The sequence below is a fragment of the Pyrgilauda ruficollis genome, unplaced genomic scaffold, assembly GCF_017590135.1.
Source record: "Pyrgilauda ruficollis isolate IOZ18807 unplaced genomic scaffold, ASM1759013v1 scaffold3, whole genome shotgun sequence".
NCBI lineage: Eukaryota > Metazoa > Chordata > Aves > Passeriformes > Passeridae > Pyrgilauda > Pyrgilauda ruficollis.
Window position 1 is genome coordinate 12373680 of NW_024524377.1, and position 16868 is coordinate 12390547.

The 16868-nt window shown below is 44.3% G+C and overlaps 1 protein-coding gene across 1 annotated transcript in view; it reads right to left on the reverse strand.

Moving 5' to 3' along the window:
- Positions 1 to 11561, reverse strand: part of MARCHF4 (membrane associated ring-CH-type finger 4) — a 92979-nt gene extending 81418 nt beyond the window's left edge. The window contains exon 1 of the mRNA XM_041473374.1: positions 11265 to 11561. Coding sequence (XP_041329308.1) covers positions 11265 to 11561 — 297 coding nt within the window. The remainder of the gene's footprint in view (positions 1 to 11264) is intronic.
- Positions 11562 to 16868: the final 5307 nt, after the last annotated feature.

Below are 16868 nucleotides of genomic sequence, written 5' to 3' on the forward strand. Positions count from 1 at the left end.
TGAATTGTACCTGGTAGTAAGGCTGCTTTTTTGGTGTCCAGTAGGGGTGGGCCTCTTATGACAGTTCCCCTCCATGGCATCATGCCCCACTTGGCCACACATTTTCAGGCAACTCATAAGAGCTTAAGAGTTCTGCAGCCCTTTATTTATCAAAGGTGGCGGGATTTGGCAGAGAAGTTTAAATGTCACTGAGTGTATCTTGTGAACTTATAAACAGAACTGACACGGATAAGTACTGATGCTTAGGGAAACAAGTAAGAAAGAGAGAATATTTTCCATTTCTATTAAAACATATCTTGGGACAAGTTTTGAACAGCTTTCCAGGCAAATAAATTGAAGGCAGAAAGCAGAAATGGTCTGTAGAAGAGAGAATTGCTGTAAGATTCCAGAAAGCAGCAATTGTAACAGAATGCTTCTGTTTGTTATAAAGAGACTAATGGGTGTTTTGGTAGTAATAAGACAACGTATAATAAATTTCTGCTATATTGCATATTTTTAGAGATTCATAGTTTTTCAAAATCTGCTTCTGTAAAGTTGAAAATCTTAGTTGCAGATCTCTTTTTGCTCATCCTTCTGTTCAATTTAAACAAAAACTATTCTTGCTCAATCAAGGTTTTCTACAACCAGTATTTCTGTAAGACTCGGATTTGAAATAGAATCACCTCCTTGAGGTTTAGTGATTATTGGATCAAGAAGTGTCCTGGCTATGACAAAGAGACATAGCTGAGCTTTTGCTATTATTAGCTATGTTTGTTCTCATTCTTCAAGGTATAGATGGGCAAGTATTTTCCCTTGGCATTTGTCTGACTACCATTACACAAATCTCAGCCCTTGTCCAAATCCACACTGGGGAGTTAGAGCAGACATTTAATCCTTTCTTTTGCACAGCTCCTCCTACAATCACTGTAAAAGCTACGGGGAGATCTTACTGCTGTCTTCAGCAACCTCATGGTACAGCAAGAAAGCCAGACTCTTCTCCAAGGTGTGTGGTTACAAGAAAGAGATACAATTTGAAACACAAAAAAAATTATGATTATAAATACAAAATACCCTCCCCACACACATTTTTACCACAAGGAACATAAATATTAAATCTGGTGTCCAGAGACATGACTGGAATAACTGTCCTTGGAATTATCCAGCTCTGGATATCTGGAGATCTGATTTGGTCAGGTCTGCTTGAGCAGAAGTTGAACAAGATGATCTCCTGAGGTTCCCTAAAATCCTAAAATATTCTGAGCTTGTGTGAATTTGTTTGACCTGAGTTATAACTCAAAATTGTCACCATCATCTGACATTTGCACTGAATGCCTGAGCACACCTTCAAAGAGATGAAGCTCCTATCTGGCATCACCAAGAAAAAGATGAGAGAGGAAATCTCATGAATAGCTGCAGGATGGGAAGGCCAAGAACTCTCCCACAGATTTCACATGTCTGCAAAAAGGGCAAGAAATAAATCATAAGGAGTGGGAAAGGTAATAACAATGACCCAACATGACCAGCTGGGCCAGGCCATGGCAGTATAGCAAACTGGACTTTTTCTATTAAAAAGTCCTCACTTCAAGCTATGGGGGCTCTAAAAATGTTTTTCTTAGAAATGATGTAGCCATCCTGTCTATGAAGAAAATTCTCCAGATGTGGGTTAAATGTAGGTGACAGCACTTCTGCTCTCATATGTCAGAGGAGGCTATGAACTGTTTTTTTCCTAACTAGCTGAATCCCATGAGTGTTTTTCCAGGCTAAAAGTTTCTTGCTTTTAATCTGATGTGGAATAAAACTGTCTTCAAACACAGAACTTCTTCCATGACGGAAATCTTCTCTGCCAGCTAGCCCAAGGGTTTTTGAAGTTGGTTGGTTTCTAAGTATGTGCACAGTACACAGTTCTTTCTGTGACAGAAAAGACAAAAGTTGATATGCAAAGACAGTTTCAGTTCTGTGTTTCCCTAGATTTTCTCCTTGGGCACTGCAACAATTTCCCACTGTTGGAGATCTGAAAATCAAGAAGGGATATTTCTTCTCCAGTCCTTGCACTGCTATTAAGCTTCAAGCAGGAATTTCATTGAGGGAAGTTATTTCACTGCTATTACAGAAAGGTTCAGACTAGACTAACCCAGTAACTCCCTCTGGCCTTAAATCTTGTAAGAATGCCTGCCTTTTCAATGTTAAGGAAATACTGGGGTTTTATGTCCCAAAATGTGAACTCTGTAGGGCAAGAAAAGCCTTTGCTTCACTTCTTGGTGCAATATTTGACATACTGACATCCTGTAAAGGTTATCATAGTATTAAAATAAAGAATGGTCAGGAGGCCAGAAGCACCCATAACTCTCCTTCTGCTTCTTGTGGAAACCCTCTCTTTAATTACTTAACTGCTATTTCTCTCTGATACAGTATTTTATTATTACCTACTTTTCTTGAATGCCCATCTGATCCATCTTAATGTTCTTTTAATATCACTTGGAATGGGATAATAATATTCTTGTACTTCTCCAGCACCTTAAGCCCTGACAGGTCCTAGTGTGCTTAACAAGGAGAAAAAGAAAAGGGAAGTGCTTAATTCATCAGACAGTGCAAGGTCATGCAAGACATCAGACAGAGAAGAAGACTGATAAAACTAAAAGCACTGGGGTGTTTTGAGGGGCAGGTTTAGCCCACGGCCCTGTACTTGTAGGAAGTGCAAACCATCCATTGAGCTCTAGTTCAGCACCTGCAGGAAATTGCCAGGGTAGGTGCTGATGTGATGTGGGTGAAGTGCCAGCAGGATTCCTGCAACGCTGACGCTGTGTGTTATGTCTTCAACAGATCCTTCCACATGAGTTTTTTTTAGCTCTCCCAAACACTGAGAATTGGAGTAAAAAACTACACAGGATCTATCTGGGTAAGGACAGGGAACACTGAAGGGTGTGGAGAAGCACATGAAAGTTGTTGGAAAACCACTTCTTTCATCAAGATACCAGTCAAAGAAGTCAGCTTCTTGGTTTTGACTCCACTGAAGCAGGACAATGCCTGTGCTGGGAAATTGGAGAGGGAGGGATCACAGTAATGAAAGCAAGAAATGAGGACCTGACCAAATGTCTGTGCAACCCTAGAGAAAGCAAATGAACACAGCATGAGTACACAGCTGGGATATGAGAGAAAATAAGTTCAAGCTGGGCGTAGGGTTAATGCCCCAAATGACAGTGTTAGCACAAGAAGATGCTAGGAGGAAATGTGAGCCACCCCATCTATAAAGTGATTGAAGAAGAGGTGGTGTGGGCAACATTTCAAGCATGACTGGCTAGAAGCCTGAATCCGTCACGAAAATCATATTCAGCCTTGCTGAGAGTGGCTTTAAATGGGGCAGAGAGCAGACACCTGAACTGAAGGAATGAGGATCCATTCGCTCTTCCTCTACATGGCTATAAGTGGGCAGAACCAGCCCCAGCCGTAAGTCTTACCTATGGCAGTCACTGGATCCTTAAAGAAAAGCACAACTGCTCCTCCAGCCTTTCCTTCTAGCTCCCCTCAGGAGGCAAGGCAGAAGAGCTCAAGTCATTAAGGATCTGAAGATTCAACAGAGTTAATGCTTACTGCATCTGCAGGCCCTCCTGTAAGGGGCTGCTCCTGGGGAAAAATGGATGCAATTCAGTAAGGCCAAATGCAGCTCATCCACCAGTGCAGTAATGCCATCTGCACAGAGCCAGGATGGAGGACTGGCCAAGAAGCAGCTCTGAAGGACATGGAGATCATGAGCTGAGTAACAATCAATAATCATCTGCTGTTCCCTAAATAAATGAATAAATAAAGAGGGCAAACATTAGCCTGGAATGGATGATTTCTGCTACCTGTTATACAGGATTCAAAATCTTTCTGTCTGCTTGGCACTGACATGGATTCAGCTGGATAATTATTTCCAGTGCTTTTATAACAAAATATGGACCATTTGGTAAGGGTAACACCAAGGATGATTAGTAGTCTAGAAAATACATCACAAAAGGAAAGGCACAATTGGGATTGTTTGGCCTAGGGAAGAAGGAGTGTTATGGCTTCAGCTGTCACTTAAACTAGTAAAATCCTGAAAGGATGAATTTTCACTGTATTTACATGCAAATACTGGAAAATACCTTCAGTTACTTACTTCTTGGGGAAAAAGGAAAGGACAAGAAGAAATGAGTGGCAGCAGGAAAGATGGGTTCTCCAACTATGCCCATCATTAAGAACTGGTTAGACCAGGCTCTGTGAGGATTTTGGATGGGTAGATGTCTTCAGACATGGGCACTGCCCCACACTTGGGCATGATCAGTGCAATAAACAGAGGAGACAAAACTTTCTCAGGGATCCCTTCAAGATACAACTACCCCATCCTCCATGGAGTTTACACAGTCTTCCCCAAGCACAGCCTGGTTCCTACGATAAACACAAAGTACTAGATATAGGAATAAACCCTTGTTTTTTTTTTTTTTTTTTTAGACAAACAGGATGGGTGAGACCAAGCTCTGATGTGTCAATTGGCTTTGGCCAAGAAGAAAAGAAGGAAGAGGAGGTGAGAGAAAACCACTCAAGAGTGTAAAGAACAAGAAAAGACATGACAGAAGATGTGTGAGAATTTCAGTATAGAGGCCTTGTCACTGGAACCAGTCTGCCCACCATGACTGTGCCTTATCTCATCACTTTTCACAGAGGGACATGGGGACAGTCCATTTATTATCTACATAGGTTTCCAGGTCCTGCTGTTACTTTCTTCACCAGAAGAAAGTCATCACTCATCACTCTCCACTGCCAACAGTGTAATCTGTTCTACGGTAACCAGTGATAAATCAGAAAAGGATAAAAGGTAGGTTGTGAAAAGATGGGGGAAGATAAGAAAGTCTTCAGCATCAAGCAATTCATTTTAGGTAAGCGATTCTGGTTAACAAAGGAAAAGGAGAAAGATAAAAAGTTAACAAGCTATTCTGTAAGTCTGGTTTCCCATGGAAACCATATCATGAAGGGGTTATTCTTTTTTTTGTCTAATGGGATAAACGTTCCTATTACAGCTGCTGTTCCATCTGAAGCTCTGTCCTCCATGGACTCTACAGTGTCTAGCACAGATAATGCTACAGTCTCTCCCTCAGCAGGACATTTCTAGCTTTCCTCCTCTTCACCCAGCTAGTTTTCATGAAGCATACAGGAATTTAGTGCCTTTCAGATCTCTGTTCTCAGCCAGATGTGGCTGTCATTAGTCAGTAGGTTTAGAGGAGGGCTGATGAGCATAGCCTGTAAAAGCTAACACCATCACATGGCTTTATTGCTGTGGCAACCAGATAATAAAGGGATGGGATGGTCACAGACATGGACCACTAACAATTACAGTACATTTTATCATCTTACTACAGGCCTAGAAGGAATGGAGACGTGCAGCAGGCACATCGGACACACAGTATCACAGATTTTTGGCACAACCATTTCTGACTTCTGGACCAGGCCAGCCTTGAATGTAAAAACACCGATTTGAGCAAAAGGCTGCTACAGAGGAGGCCCTTGCTGGGAATGAATTTTTGCTGAAAAGACAACCTAAATGCAGTTCAGTTTTGTATGAACAGAGCCCTTCCAGAGGCAAGTGTTGCCTTTGTGGAAATAACAGTGACTCTACAGATGCAAACAATGGAGCTACATGCTTTTGCATTGCTTGTTCTGTCACTAACTGACATCAGCCACTGTTAATCATGGCCTGAAATGTATATTTAAGAAACAGTGACACACAGACAAGTTCCTTCATGAAGGCTTTTACACAGGGAAAAGTAAAAGAAAAGAAAAACCGCTACTCAGCTAGCTAGTAGCACTGAAATAAATGGGTCAGGCATCAGAGTTTCAGCAGGCACAAAAGGTGAAAACCTTGTCTTCCAGAGCAATTAAAAGTCAATGGGATTAGTGGTTTTCACTATTATTTATAGAAACCCCGCTGTGTGCACAACATTATTGAAATACAGGGGTCAGGTCCCTGCTACTGGATGCCTACACTTTTGCTGTTGAAGTTAATGGGAGCTTTGCCAATCAACTCTGTGGCAACAGCAACTAAATCTAAAATAGATGACATCCTGGGCTGCATTCAGTTGATGGCTCAAGCAAAGCTTTTGCCAAAGCCAAAAATGTTCTGCCTGCACAGTATGGATTTCATCCTGGGACAGGTGAAAGAGGAGAGGTAGCTATAGAGGTGTTAAGATTCAAAGACGGGAAGGGAGATGGACTGAATGTCACAGGAAGCATCCTCTCTTTCTTTATGTCTCCCATAAATTACAATATACAGATTGAAATCTAAATGGTTACATTCCAGCATCTCTTATTCTTCAGTTTTAGCAGGACTGGCTGTTTTCTAATGAATGATTTTCCTCCTAACAGCAAAGAAATGAATCCTGTGGGAACACACCTATGAAAAGGACATGGATGGAAGCCTGCACTATCATGTGATTCAGCATGTTTGAAAACAGTGTCCTGATGGTCTAGCCAGTTTGGACAGACTCTGTGAAGCACCAACATCTATATTTGCATGTTTTCTGGGTTTTGGACACACTTGTGATACTGGTTGCACAGTTGTTCCTTCTTCCACTCATTCATTATCATACTTGTGCCCTGAATTCTGACACAGACTGTCTCTTTTCCTCTTTGTCTCACTCTAGTACTTCATTTTTCTCAATCTTGCAACATTGCAAATCAGAAATCAGGTATCCCAGACACCTCCTCCAATCCTCTGGGCTGCTGAGAAACCAGTCTGTACACCAGCAGTATCTCCTGAGCTTAGCTCATGCCTTCTACGCAGACCCTACCATGCAAGGAGCAGATGATGCTTTTTGCTCATGTCTATACCAGGAAGAGGTTGAGATTCTCACCAGCTATTTCAAGTAACACAGACTAATGACCAGATGTTCAATGGTACTGACCATTCCCTGAACCTACACAGGGTCTCAAGAAAGCGTGTTAGTCCAGGATGAATAACTTGAGGTCACTTTAATTCTAGAGAAGTCCTGAACATGGCAGGTGCCTACACACGGAACACATTACCTTACATGAGCATGAAATCCAGAAATGCACCTGCAGGAGTGGATCTCACTGGTCAGGCAAAGGAGACTGGTGAGCTGTGAGGCAAGACACCAGCTCCAGGGCCCTGCTCCTAGTCAGTCTTACCCTGACCTCTAGATTGGCTTCAGATATGAAGGATAAATTTACTTTCAGAAGTGTTATCATGAATTGTGATGACTGTAGATATTCATGATAATCACATGGCTTTATAATACTTCATTAAACTTTAGCTCTTTTTTGTCCTGCACCAGGGAGCTCCACAGCCCAGTTACATCTCACATAGAAATGCATGTCTTAATATCCATTTTAAATTGTCTTCCCTTCCAATTTTCTTGAAGGTCTTCATGTTCTCACATTAAGAAGCTGGCGTCCAAAAACTCTAACAGGAAATTTGGTGGGAAGAATAGTCTTCATCCAAGCATTTCTATTGAATACTGAGCTAAGTCCCAGCTACCAGCCTGCAGGTAAGAGTCTACACTCTGTTCTCTCTGATCCTTCATAGCCAACTAAATTTACCACTACTGACTTTTGAAATCTCTGCCTTTCCAGCATCTTTCCCCAAAAAAGAGAAAAAGAAACGCAGACTGAAAATGACAGGTAAGAAAAGATGTGCACACACTCTAACTGACAATATAACAAGCAAACCTTGAAACACATGGCTTTCCAAATTACCTGTTTCATTTAAGAATGGTTTTCTATTTATTTTCAGCACAGCTGAAAGCACCATTTCTGAGATCCTAAACTCCACAGCACTGCTAACTCCTTGTGACATGGGCTAACAGTTTATCCCCTGATGCAAAGGGTCTTTTCACCCAGTAATCCAAGACTTCCACCATGGTAATCCCCATGACTTGCTTTCAGCTTGGAACCATACCAAATACTGCAAAACATTTGTCAGAGAGGAGCTCATCTTAGTTTCTTTCTCTTGCAGAACATTGTCACAGATCCAGGAAAGTAGACAAAATTCTACGAACACTAAGAATTAACTAAAACAGAAGAAAATACCCCAGCATTTTTCTTCCTCACTTTCTCCCCAGAGCTTTGCTGCTCAATCCAGGGTCTCGGAATTTGCTGACACAATCGTGCAGGACGTTCGGTCATTGAAACCTTTGAAAATGCCAAGCAAGTCCCTGAAAGGAAATGCCATTGCCAAGAGCTGAGTTCAGTCCCTCATATTCAACAATGTTTAGCTCTCATTTTCAATGAAACCAGCTGCCTTTTTCAACTGTCAGACCTGAGCAGAGTTTGCTCTTCATGCCCTCAAAACACGAGCCCAGATGCTGTGATGCCCTGGTCATCAGATCCACTCTTTTCTTGCCCACATCCCTGGTTTCTCTTTGCTAACACACAAAGATCAGAACAGTTTCACAATAATGAGTTTTCCTCCTTCCTACAGTCCTCAGCACATTTTCAAATGAAAGAATCAGCTTACCCCTAAGAGCCACAAACCAACATGAGGAGCTTAAGATATAAGCAATTCAATAGCCTGAAGTATCATGCATGTTGGGCAATCATAAATTTAAAGCAAAAATCCCTACCAATTTTATTTTGCATTAGATACTAAGTAAAACCTACTTGTGAAGCCAGATTACTAAGAAACCTTTTTGGCTGTTGTTTTGGTTGGGATTTTTTTACATCAAAACAGGATTAAAACTCACTGTCATTTTATCTGAGTAAATAAGCTTAGAGCGCCTAACAGTCAATTTATAATGAAGGCTTTTGTTCTTGTTACTGTGATGCAGCCCTGTAAATTTGCCCACAGCTGCAGCAAATTCAGATGGTTTTGACAGGTAAATAAAATACTATTTAGATCTGTCATTGTTATTAATCTGCAGAGTAAAGAAATAGCAATTATATTTTGTTTCCAAGCAGATAAATTTTCATCATGATCTTGGCAGGGGTGGTATAGAATAATGTGCATCTATGACTTTTACAGTTGTGAGGGTCCAAAATATGAAGAGTCTTTGGTCAGCTGTTGAGCTATAAAAAAAAAAATGGGAAATAAAGGCTAAACCAGTAATAAACACCGTAACAAAAAGGAACAAGGAATGTGGGATTTAGCCCTGTTGGAGTTTTATTGACATAAACACCAAATAAACCAAACTGCAGGTCTTGACATCAGCTGCACCAATTCAGTGCTCAGTTATTCTGAACTGTACTTCCAGGAAGCTGTGTCAGGATCTGGCTGTGCTTTAAAACCCCACAGTTTGGGCCTCCATAATGACTTGTGCTTCCCAGCTGCTGCAGGGGCAAAAGGTTTGAAATACTTCTCAAACAATGCTGGTGAACAAAAAATTATTTGTGGAATAAGGTGCTGCTCAAGGATGAGTAGCAGAATACAGCTGCAAATATCTTATTGTATTGGTCAGAATACAATAGAGAATGAAAAAAGAAATCCTGGCGAAAGCCTTATGAGATGCCAGTCACATCTGCTCAGCTCCTCACTCAGGTAAGCTGGCAGATGGTCAGCAAATAGTCTCACTTTTACAATGCAACCTACACTGGTTTTCAGAGTAGAGAAAATTAGGATACAATTATTTTCAAGTATTAATGTCCTCCAAGGAAGGAAGCTACCTTTTAATTCTGCTTAGGCTCTATTTGCTCTGACACGTAAGCCAATCTCGCAGGTGCCTACGTCTTGTGTACACAGGCAGAATGGCAAGCCAGGGAAGAGTACTAGAAATGTGGAATAATGCAAATTCCCAGGAAGTGAATTGCACGGCTTCCAACTTTTAGAAGAGATGGGGACAAGACAAGCAAGAGAAGAAGATGTACAGTATCTCCAAAAAAGGATTATTTCTTCCATTTCGATATGAAACCCTATGACTGAAAACTGTGCTTCACAGCTATCTACCAGCTGCATAAACCATTAGAGAAGGCTACAGTCCACTGAGCACTGAGCTGTGACCTATGGAACCCTTGGTATGACACACCCAGCAGGACTGTGGATATTGGGATTGGTTGGTGGCAGACCCCACTTCTCCCAAGGAAGAATGGAAGCCCATTCCCCACTTTCCAGCACCCATCACCACCATCCTCAAACCAACATAAGGGAAGGCAGAATCACTGCATTACAGATGTAGGCAACTTTGGGAAAGGCAGGACGTGTGCCAGAGCATGGACACTTTCAAATGAGAACTGGCTTTCTCCTTAACGGATCACACAGGTCCATGAAAGGGAAAGAACACCTGGGGTAAAACCCATTTTGCATAAGATTTCAATTTATCACCTTATATCCTAATATCTGTGCCCAAAATGGAAACAGTCAAGTTGAACTTTGCAATCCTTCTTCATACAAGGATCCCCTATTACGACAGGTAAGGGAATTATCCCGAGTAACAATGGTTATCTGCACATATGGGCTTGATCCCACAAGCAGAGGTCTGCAGCCTTCCTTGCACCTGCAAGCTGTGTCATGTTAGGTACAAATGTTGCTGGGTACATCACTCTAAGGAAGTTGCCAGCCTGAAAATATATGAGATGCTTTTAATTGTCATTAAATATGGAGCACAATGCTCAAGGGTGGTATCTTATATTCCAGCATGGTTGCATTTGTTTCATTCTCCTGTATGCTGGAGGGAAACTTTACTGGCCTAACCTCAGTTTGTACCACAGAGCATCTCAAGGCTGCAGCTTCAGCAGGTACAGTCGTAGCCAGCCGTGTTTCTCCTGCAGATTGTGCAACTGGGAGCACGGGAGCAGTGGAGCACCTGCACAGTTCCTATTAGCCATCCCCTGGGAAACACTGAAGTGGGGTTTTCTCGTGCCACATATTTTGTACAGACTGCAGTTGTATTTTTAAAAGCAAAGAGCACTTTAAACTCCTCCTTTGCATCACTTTTGGAATCATCGCGACTGGGTACCCACAAAGCACCGAACAGCCCTTGCTGAGATGCGCTCCGCTCCATGAAGGTGCCAGCATGTCCCTCCTCCATGCCACGGCTGCACGGCTCTCAGGCTGGGCATGAGTGCCCGGGGCAAGGCTGCCGGGAAGCAGAAAATGACGGAGCACGCCTCCACCCCAAACCTCCCTGGGAAACTCTACCGAGGTGCAAAATCTGGAGCCCGGGGCCTGTACAGAAGGCAGAGCCCCTCTGGGTTTGGGGTCCTGTTCCGGCCAACAGGGACAGCTCCTCAAGCAGCAGGCCCCGGGTCCCTCAGGCCGGAGCGTCGCTGCCACCGGGCCCGTCGCGGCCCTCACACCCCAGCGCCCACCGCCCGCGGTGGCTCACCTGCTCGGGCCCCTGGAAGCAGATCCTGCAGAGCGGGGTGCGGATGCCGCTGTCGACACTGCTGCCCAGCGAGTAGCGGTCCTCGGCCTTGCCCTTGCCGAAGTCATCCGAGGAGGTGCTGCTGGGCAGGGAGGGCGGCGGCGGCGCGGGGGGTCTCCGCAGCAGGAAGACCTTCAGGTCATTGAAGAGCATGCGGCAGCGGCACTTGAGGAGGCCTTGGTTTCGCAACATCTGTCTCGGACGGAGGAGCCCGCAGCAGCAGTAGCAGAAAATGCCCGCGCCGGGTGGTATTAACATGTGCCTTTCCTTGGCAGGCGGGCACGGGGGAAAGAAAAGGGCAGGAGCCGGGCGCCCCGCGGCCGGGGGGCTCCGCGGCGGCCGCGGTGCCGGGGGGGCTGCGCTGGCCGCCGGGGAACGCACAAAAGCAGAGCCGGAGGGCGAGGGGGCGAAGTCCCCGGCAGCCCGCTGCAACCCGGCGGGGACGGCAATTGAAAAAAAAAATCCACACCAGGAAAAAAACCGACTCTGTGCTGCCGAGGGATCCTTTCCCACCTCCACAAGTTTGCTTAGAAATTAGCGGGAGGAGGAAATAAATCTCCCACGCCCGAGGGTCCACGGGCGCAGGCGGCGGTCTCGGGAGAAAGCCCCCGATCAGCTCTCGCAACTCCTAAGCCAGTAAAAAAGAAGGGTCCACGTCTCCGGTGGGTGTGGGGAGGAGAGAGAATATGGTTCTCTCGACAGTATTTGGCATCTCAAGTAATTTTCCTTTTTCTTCTATTTTATAATAATATTTTTTTCAATTAAAAAATAAAACCCTATCACACGAATCCCGGTGTGCATCCAGACAAAATAGCAGCTGGTCTGGCTATCAAAATGCAAAATTGGTAGCTGTTGTTATTATCAAAATTGCCTCTTTGACAAAAAAGACCTTCACATTGTTTGTGGGAAAACACCCTACGTTTTCAACACTGTGCTCCCAGGTGGCTTCAGATTTTACCGTTGCCTTTAAAAGATTTAATTGTAAATATTAAAAGTCCGGAAAGAAATAATTATCATTCAATGAGCTTAATCCCAGATGTACTGAGACAAATATATTTTTATATATATAATATATATATCATATATATTTTATATATATTTATATATTCTGACCTTCTCTATTCCAGCAGCTGTCTGGACCACACACACCAAAAAAAAAAAAAAAAAAAAAAAAAAAAAAAAACCCAAAAAAAAAACCAGGGCGAAATTGATGAGGGAAGGCGGCTGTATTATTCCCTAAGCTGTTACCATCCTGGACCAAAAACCCACGTCGAAATCGGATCTATTCTTCGCATGTAATTGACCGGGGAAACGTGGATCTTACATGGTCACGTTTCCTTTCCTCCTTTCACAAAACAGGAACGTCATCAAACGCATTGGCAGCTTGTACAGACCATTGTGGATGGCGAGGCGGTCAGGGCTCTATCAGCAATTGCAGGGACCTCCTTTTGATGCATTGGACGAGGCTCCTTCTTTCTCTCCTCCACCGTCCCCACCTTCATTTTCCTCCTCTTCTGTCCTCCTCCTGCTCTCACTGTTGCTCTCTCTCACAGGCATTGACATTCAACCATCGCAAGTCTGTCGCACTCTCGCTGGCAGGGAAAAAAATCGGAGCAGATAATTCTCTTATTCCTCCTAAAAGGCTCGGATGGAGCACAATGCGCCAGACACATGGGGCAGCATGGCTTATTTTTCGTGCGGTTCCTACCGCTTTGGCAACATCGAGCTGGTGTGTGCGTGTGTGCCTTCCTCCCTCAGCAGCAGCCTCCTCTCCGCTCTCCCATCCGGCTTGCCGTGATGATGTTGCTGTTGCTATCTCCCTTGGATGCAATGGGGAAGGCAGATTGTTTGCAGTGCGAGCGGGGATTTGCAGGAAGGGAGGGGTGGGACGTGGCCGCGCTGTTCTTCCTCCCCCAATTGAAGGAAAAAAAAAAAAAAAAAAAAAAAAAAGAAAAAAGAAGAGAGAGAAAGAAGAAGCAAAAAGGCGGGGTGAGAGAGGGAGAATCAAAGCGAGGAATGGAGTCCTTCCCAACCTTTGATGCCCCGAGCTGCCGGCTGCCTGCGAGAGCCCACGCCGGGGAGGAAGGGAGGAGGGGCGGGGAAGGGGCTGGGCGGGCGCTGCGGCTTCAGCACCACGGGGCGCGGACAGCTCCGCCGGGAGCCCCGCGGCAGCCCCGGACCGGCTCCGCACCGGCCCCGCCGAGCCCCGCGCCTTCCCCGCCGAGCCCGGCCCTGCGGGACGCGGCCCCGCCGCCGAGGGGCACCCGGAAGGCGGCGAAGCCTCTGCGCGGTTTCCACCTCCACCGGCCGCTGCGGGGGACCTGTGACACACGGGAACTTCCAGGAGCAGGAGGCAGAGGCCGCGGGTGCGGCGATGTCTCAGGCAGTGGTGCGGGTTTTACGGGTTCCCAGCAGGAAGCTGAAACCCCACCAACAAACTTTTCCCTAGCAGATTATTTTGTTGCAGAGGTTTTCACGGTCTAATAGCTATGATATCATTATTACATTTTACTCCAGCAGCGTTTTTTGCTGATAGATTTGTTTTGTTTCAGTAGCATGTATTTCAGTAGAAAAATGGGTTCCTTGTAGCCCAATGGAGGGTAAATATAACTGAACACTATTGCTTAATTAGAGTTTTACTGCAAGTAATGAATGGATGCCAAGGCCAATCGTTTTTACTCTCTCAGCCTGTTTGAAAATTTTAAGTAGCAGCTGCTGTTGGCCATTAGCTTTTCTCTGCAATCATCAGCAGAAGTGGCTTTCCCCACCCCATCCTGCTATGTGCATCCATGCAGACCCATGCAGTCTCTGAATGCTAGGGGAAACTTAGATCTCCACTGGACCTTGGTATTTGCCATTGCAGCTGGACCAGCTGACAAAGGTGCTGAGTTTGATGCAGACCAAAAGTATTATTGATACAGTCTATGCAATATGGCTAATGTCAGTGGAATGTCTCAGTTCAGGGACCAGTGAATACCTGCAAGACGGGACACACCTCATGGTGCCTGGGTCTGACATCATGTCAGTGCCATTGAAATGTTATTTAGTTTGGTTTCTTTCTTAAATTTCTCCTTGAGGAGGCCATTGCCTGCACCAATTCCCAGTCTGGGTTCTCTAGCTGGTCTTGTGTACAAGGTCTTCATTGGCAGTGACCCAGGCAATACCAATGGTAAATAATCTCATGTCTCTTAAAAGTTGTGCTGGACCCTAGACAATGATTTGAAATTGTTTCCCATAGGAAAATACATGACATGCATAAAACACCACATCATGATTAGTAGAGGAATCTATGTTGTTACCTAATTAAAAAGGAGCAGACTGATTATTTGCTACAGGAAAATGAAACCAGCACATGCAATTAATTTCCAGGAAATAAATTACACATTGGGATGCTTTAAAACATTCATCAATGCAGCCTGCCGTTCCTCAGAAAAGCTGGGCAGATTTGCCAGTGTGGCTGTCTACAACATATTAAAGCTCCTCAGAATTTCATATGTGTCTAATGGGGTCATTAGAGAAATAATAATGGAAAGAGCATTTTAGAGACTTCCTGTGTGTGAGACAGACTGGCTAGAGGCTGAGTCTCTGTGTCCATGCTCCAGGATGGCTTTCCACCAAAATCCCCATGCTTTTTATTGCTCCCATCTTCTTGTCTTGATGTCACCAACATTTTCAGAATGGTTCCATCAATAAGAGAATTGGAGAAAAATATATTGTTGTCATCCTTTGCTTGTGTAAAGCATCTTTCATCCTTCCCTCCTGCCCATGCCTGGTTTTACAGAAAGGATATTCTCAGGCTAGATGAGATCTTTGTGTTATACTCTGGGTTTTAATGTATGGGCTGTGTGCCCAGAGAGTTGAATGGCTGATAAATGTGACAAAATAAATAAAACAAATAATAAATCGGAAGTGCTCCATATGCTTCCCAGAGGTGAGTGGGTATTATTTCTCTTTTGGTAAATGGGACAACTGCCAATGTTTTCACACTTGGATGCTGCATTCAGGCCCTTTGGTACGGATCAAGGTGTCTCACTTAAAATGCTTGCACTGGAAAGAGCTGGCCCAAGACACTTTGGTGAGATCCCAGTGCAAGTCAGGAGCTGTTAGGAGGCCATTTCAGCCTTCCTAATTTTGCTTCACAGGAAGCAATGTGCAGCAAATGATGAGCAGCATCTTCTTTTGGAGAAGAACCTGTTTCTGGGAGTTTTGATCCATTGTCTCTTGAGCCCACTAACAGGCAAGAGGTTAACATTGGGAGGGTAACTATGGGAGGCATCACCTCTGGCAGACACTACCTCTGCCCTCCTCAGGTACCCAAAGAGGAAGAAAAAACACATGACTCTATCAGCTAGGAGTGGATAACTGGTTCCTCTTGGTTGCTTACATCCAAGCTTCTGACTAGGAAATTAGACTGGGGAGATGTCCAGGCACCTTGGCAGGCCTGTTTGTTATAGAAGGATTCCGGTGTCAGGCTGCAAGTTGGTCTCACAGTAGACACTCTAACGCTGGTTATCTAAAGCACAGTGTGGGCCCATTTGCCCTTAGCTACTCCCTCAACAAGGACAAAAAAAGTATTGCTATTCATGTGCCTCCTCTTCACCTCTCTGTACAAGCCATGGCTCAGCACAGAGGGGGTGGAGGCAGCAAGAAAAAGAGTGGCTAGAGCTGCATCAGTATTTGGTCTGCCTGTGTGGCAGCTTGATATAAAATCATATAAGCAAATTTTCAGTTTTATTTTTTATGTTGTTAGTTCAGGGATTTTTTTTAAATGGCAGAGACTGTGAGAGGGCAAATGCAAGCAGGAAAACATTATGTGGACTGTAGCTGAACAGCTTGAACTCAGCACACTGGTCACTGTGCACAAGCATGTGAGAGACAGACAATATAAATGCTGATGTGGACAGAGAAGATCAGGGAACTAGAAAGCTGCCAGAGAAACATTCCTTTGTGTTTTCCATCTCTCAGGAAACAGTTACCTAAACCCATTTTCATGCCCACCTACTCGGTCAATAGCTGCACTGCGCCTCCTGCTCCACTTACAGCTCTTTAATGGTGCAGAGTAGCTTTGATTGCTGTGGCATGGGCCCCATCCCTCTGGCAAACCAGTACTTAAATCCAATACACTGAAGGTTCCTGCTGCTCTCTCAATGATGGGGAGCTGCTCATCAGCTGAGTACCCTCTGATTGCTTGTCACAGCCAGACTTCCTAGTTCTTTTTCCCGGAAAGAGATATTAAATAAATCTCAAGTGATGTAATTACCATAACTCAGTTGAGGAAGCTTGTGGGCAGATGCAGCCAGGAGCTGGAGGGAGCTCTGTTACTTTTTTTTTTTTTTTTTTTTTTTTTTTTTTTTTTTTGATCTTTCTTTCTTTCTGGGCAGTTGCAAATGTGCTGATGCAAAGGATGTTGTTGCTGGAAAGCTGGGCTGAGCAGGTGGGGGTTATGCATCTTCTAAACATACAGAAATAATCTATATATTAATTGGAATAATCTTCTCAGAGGAGAACACAAATAATTTCTGGAGTTTTATGCCTTGGTGTATCTGCTGTCTTGAACTGGAGCAA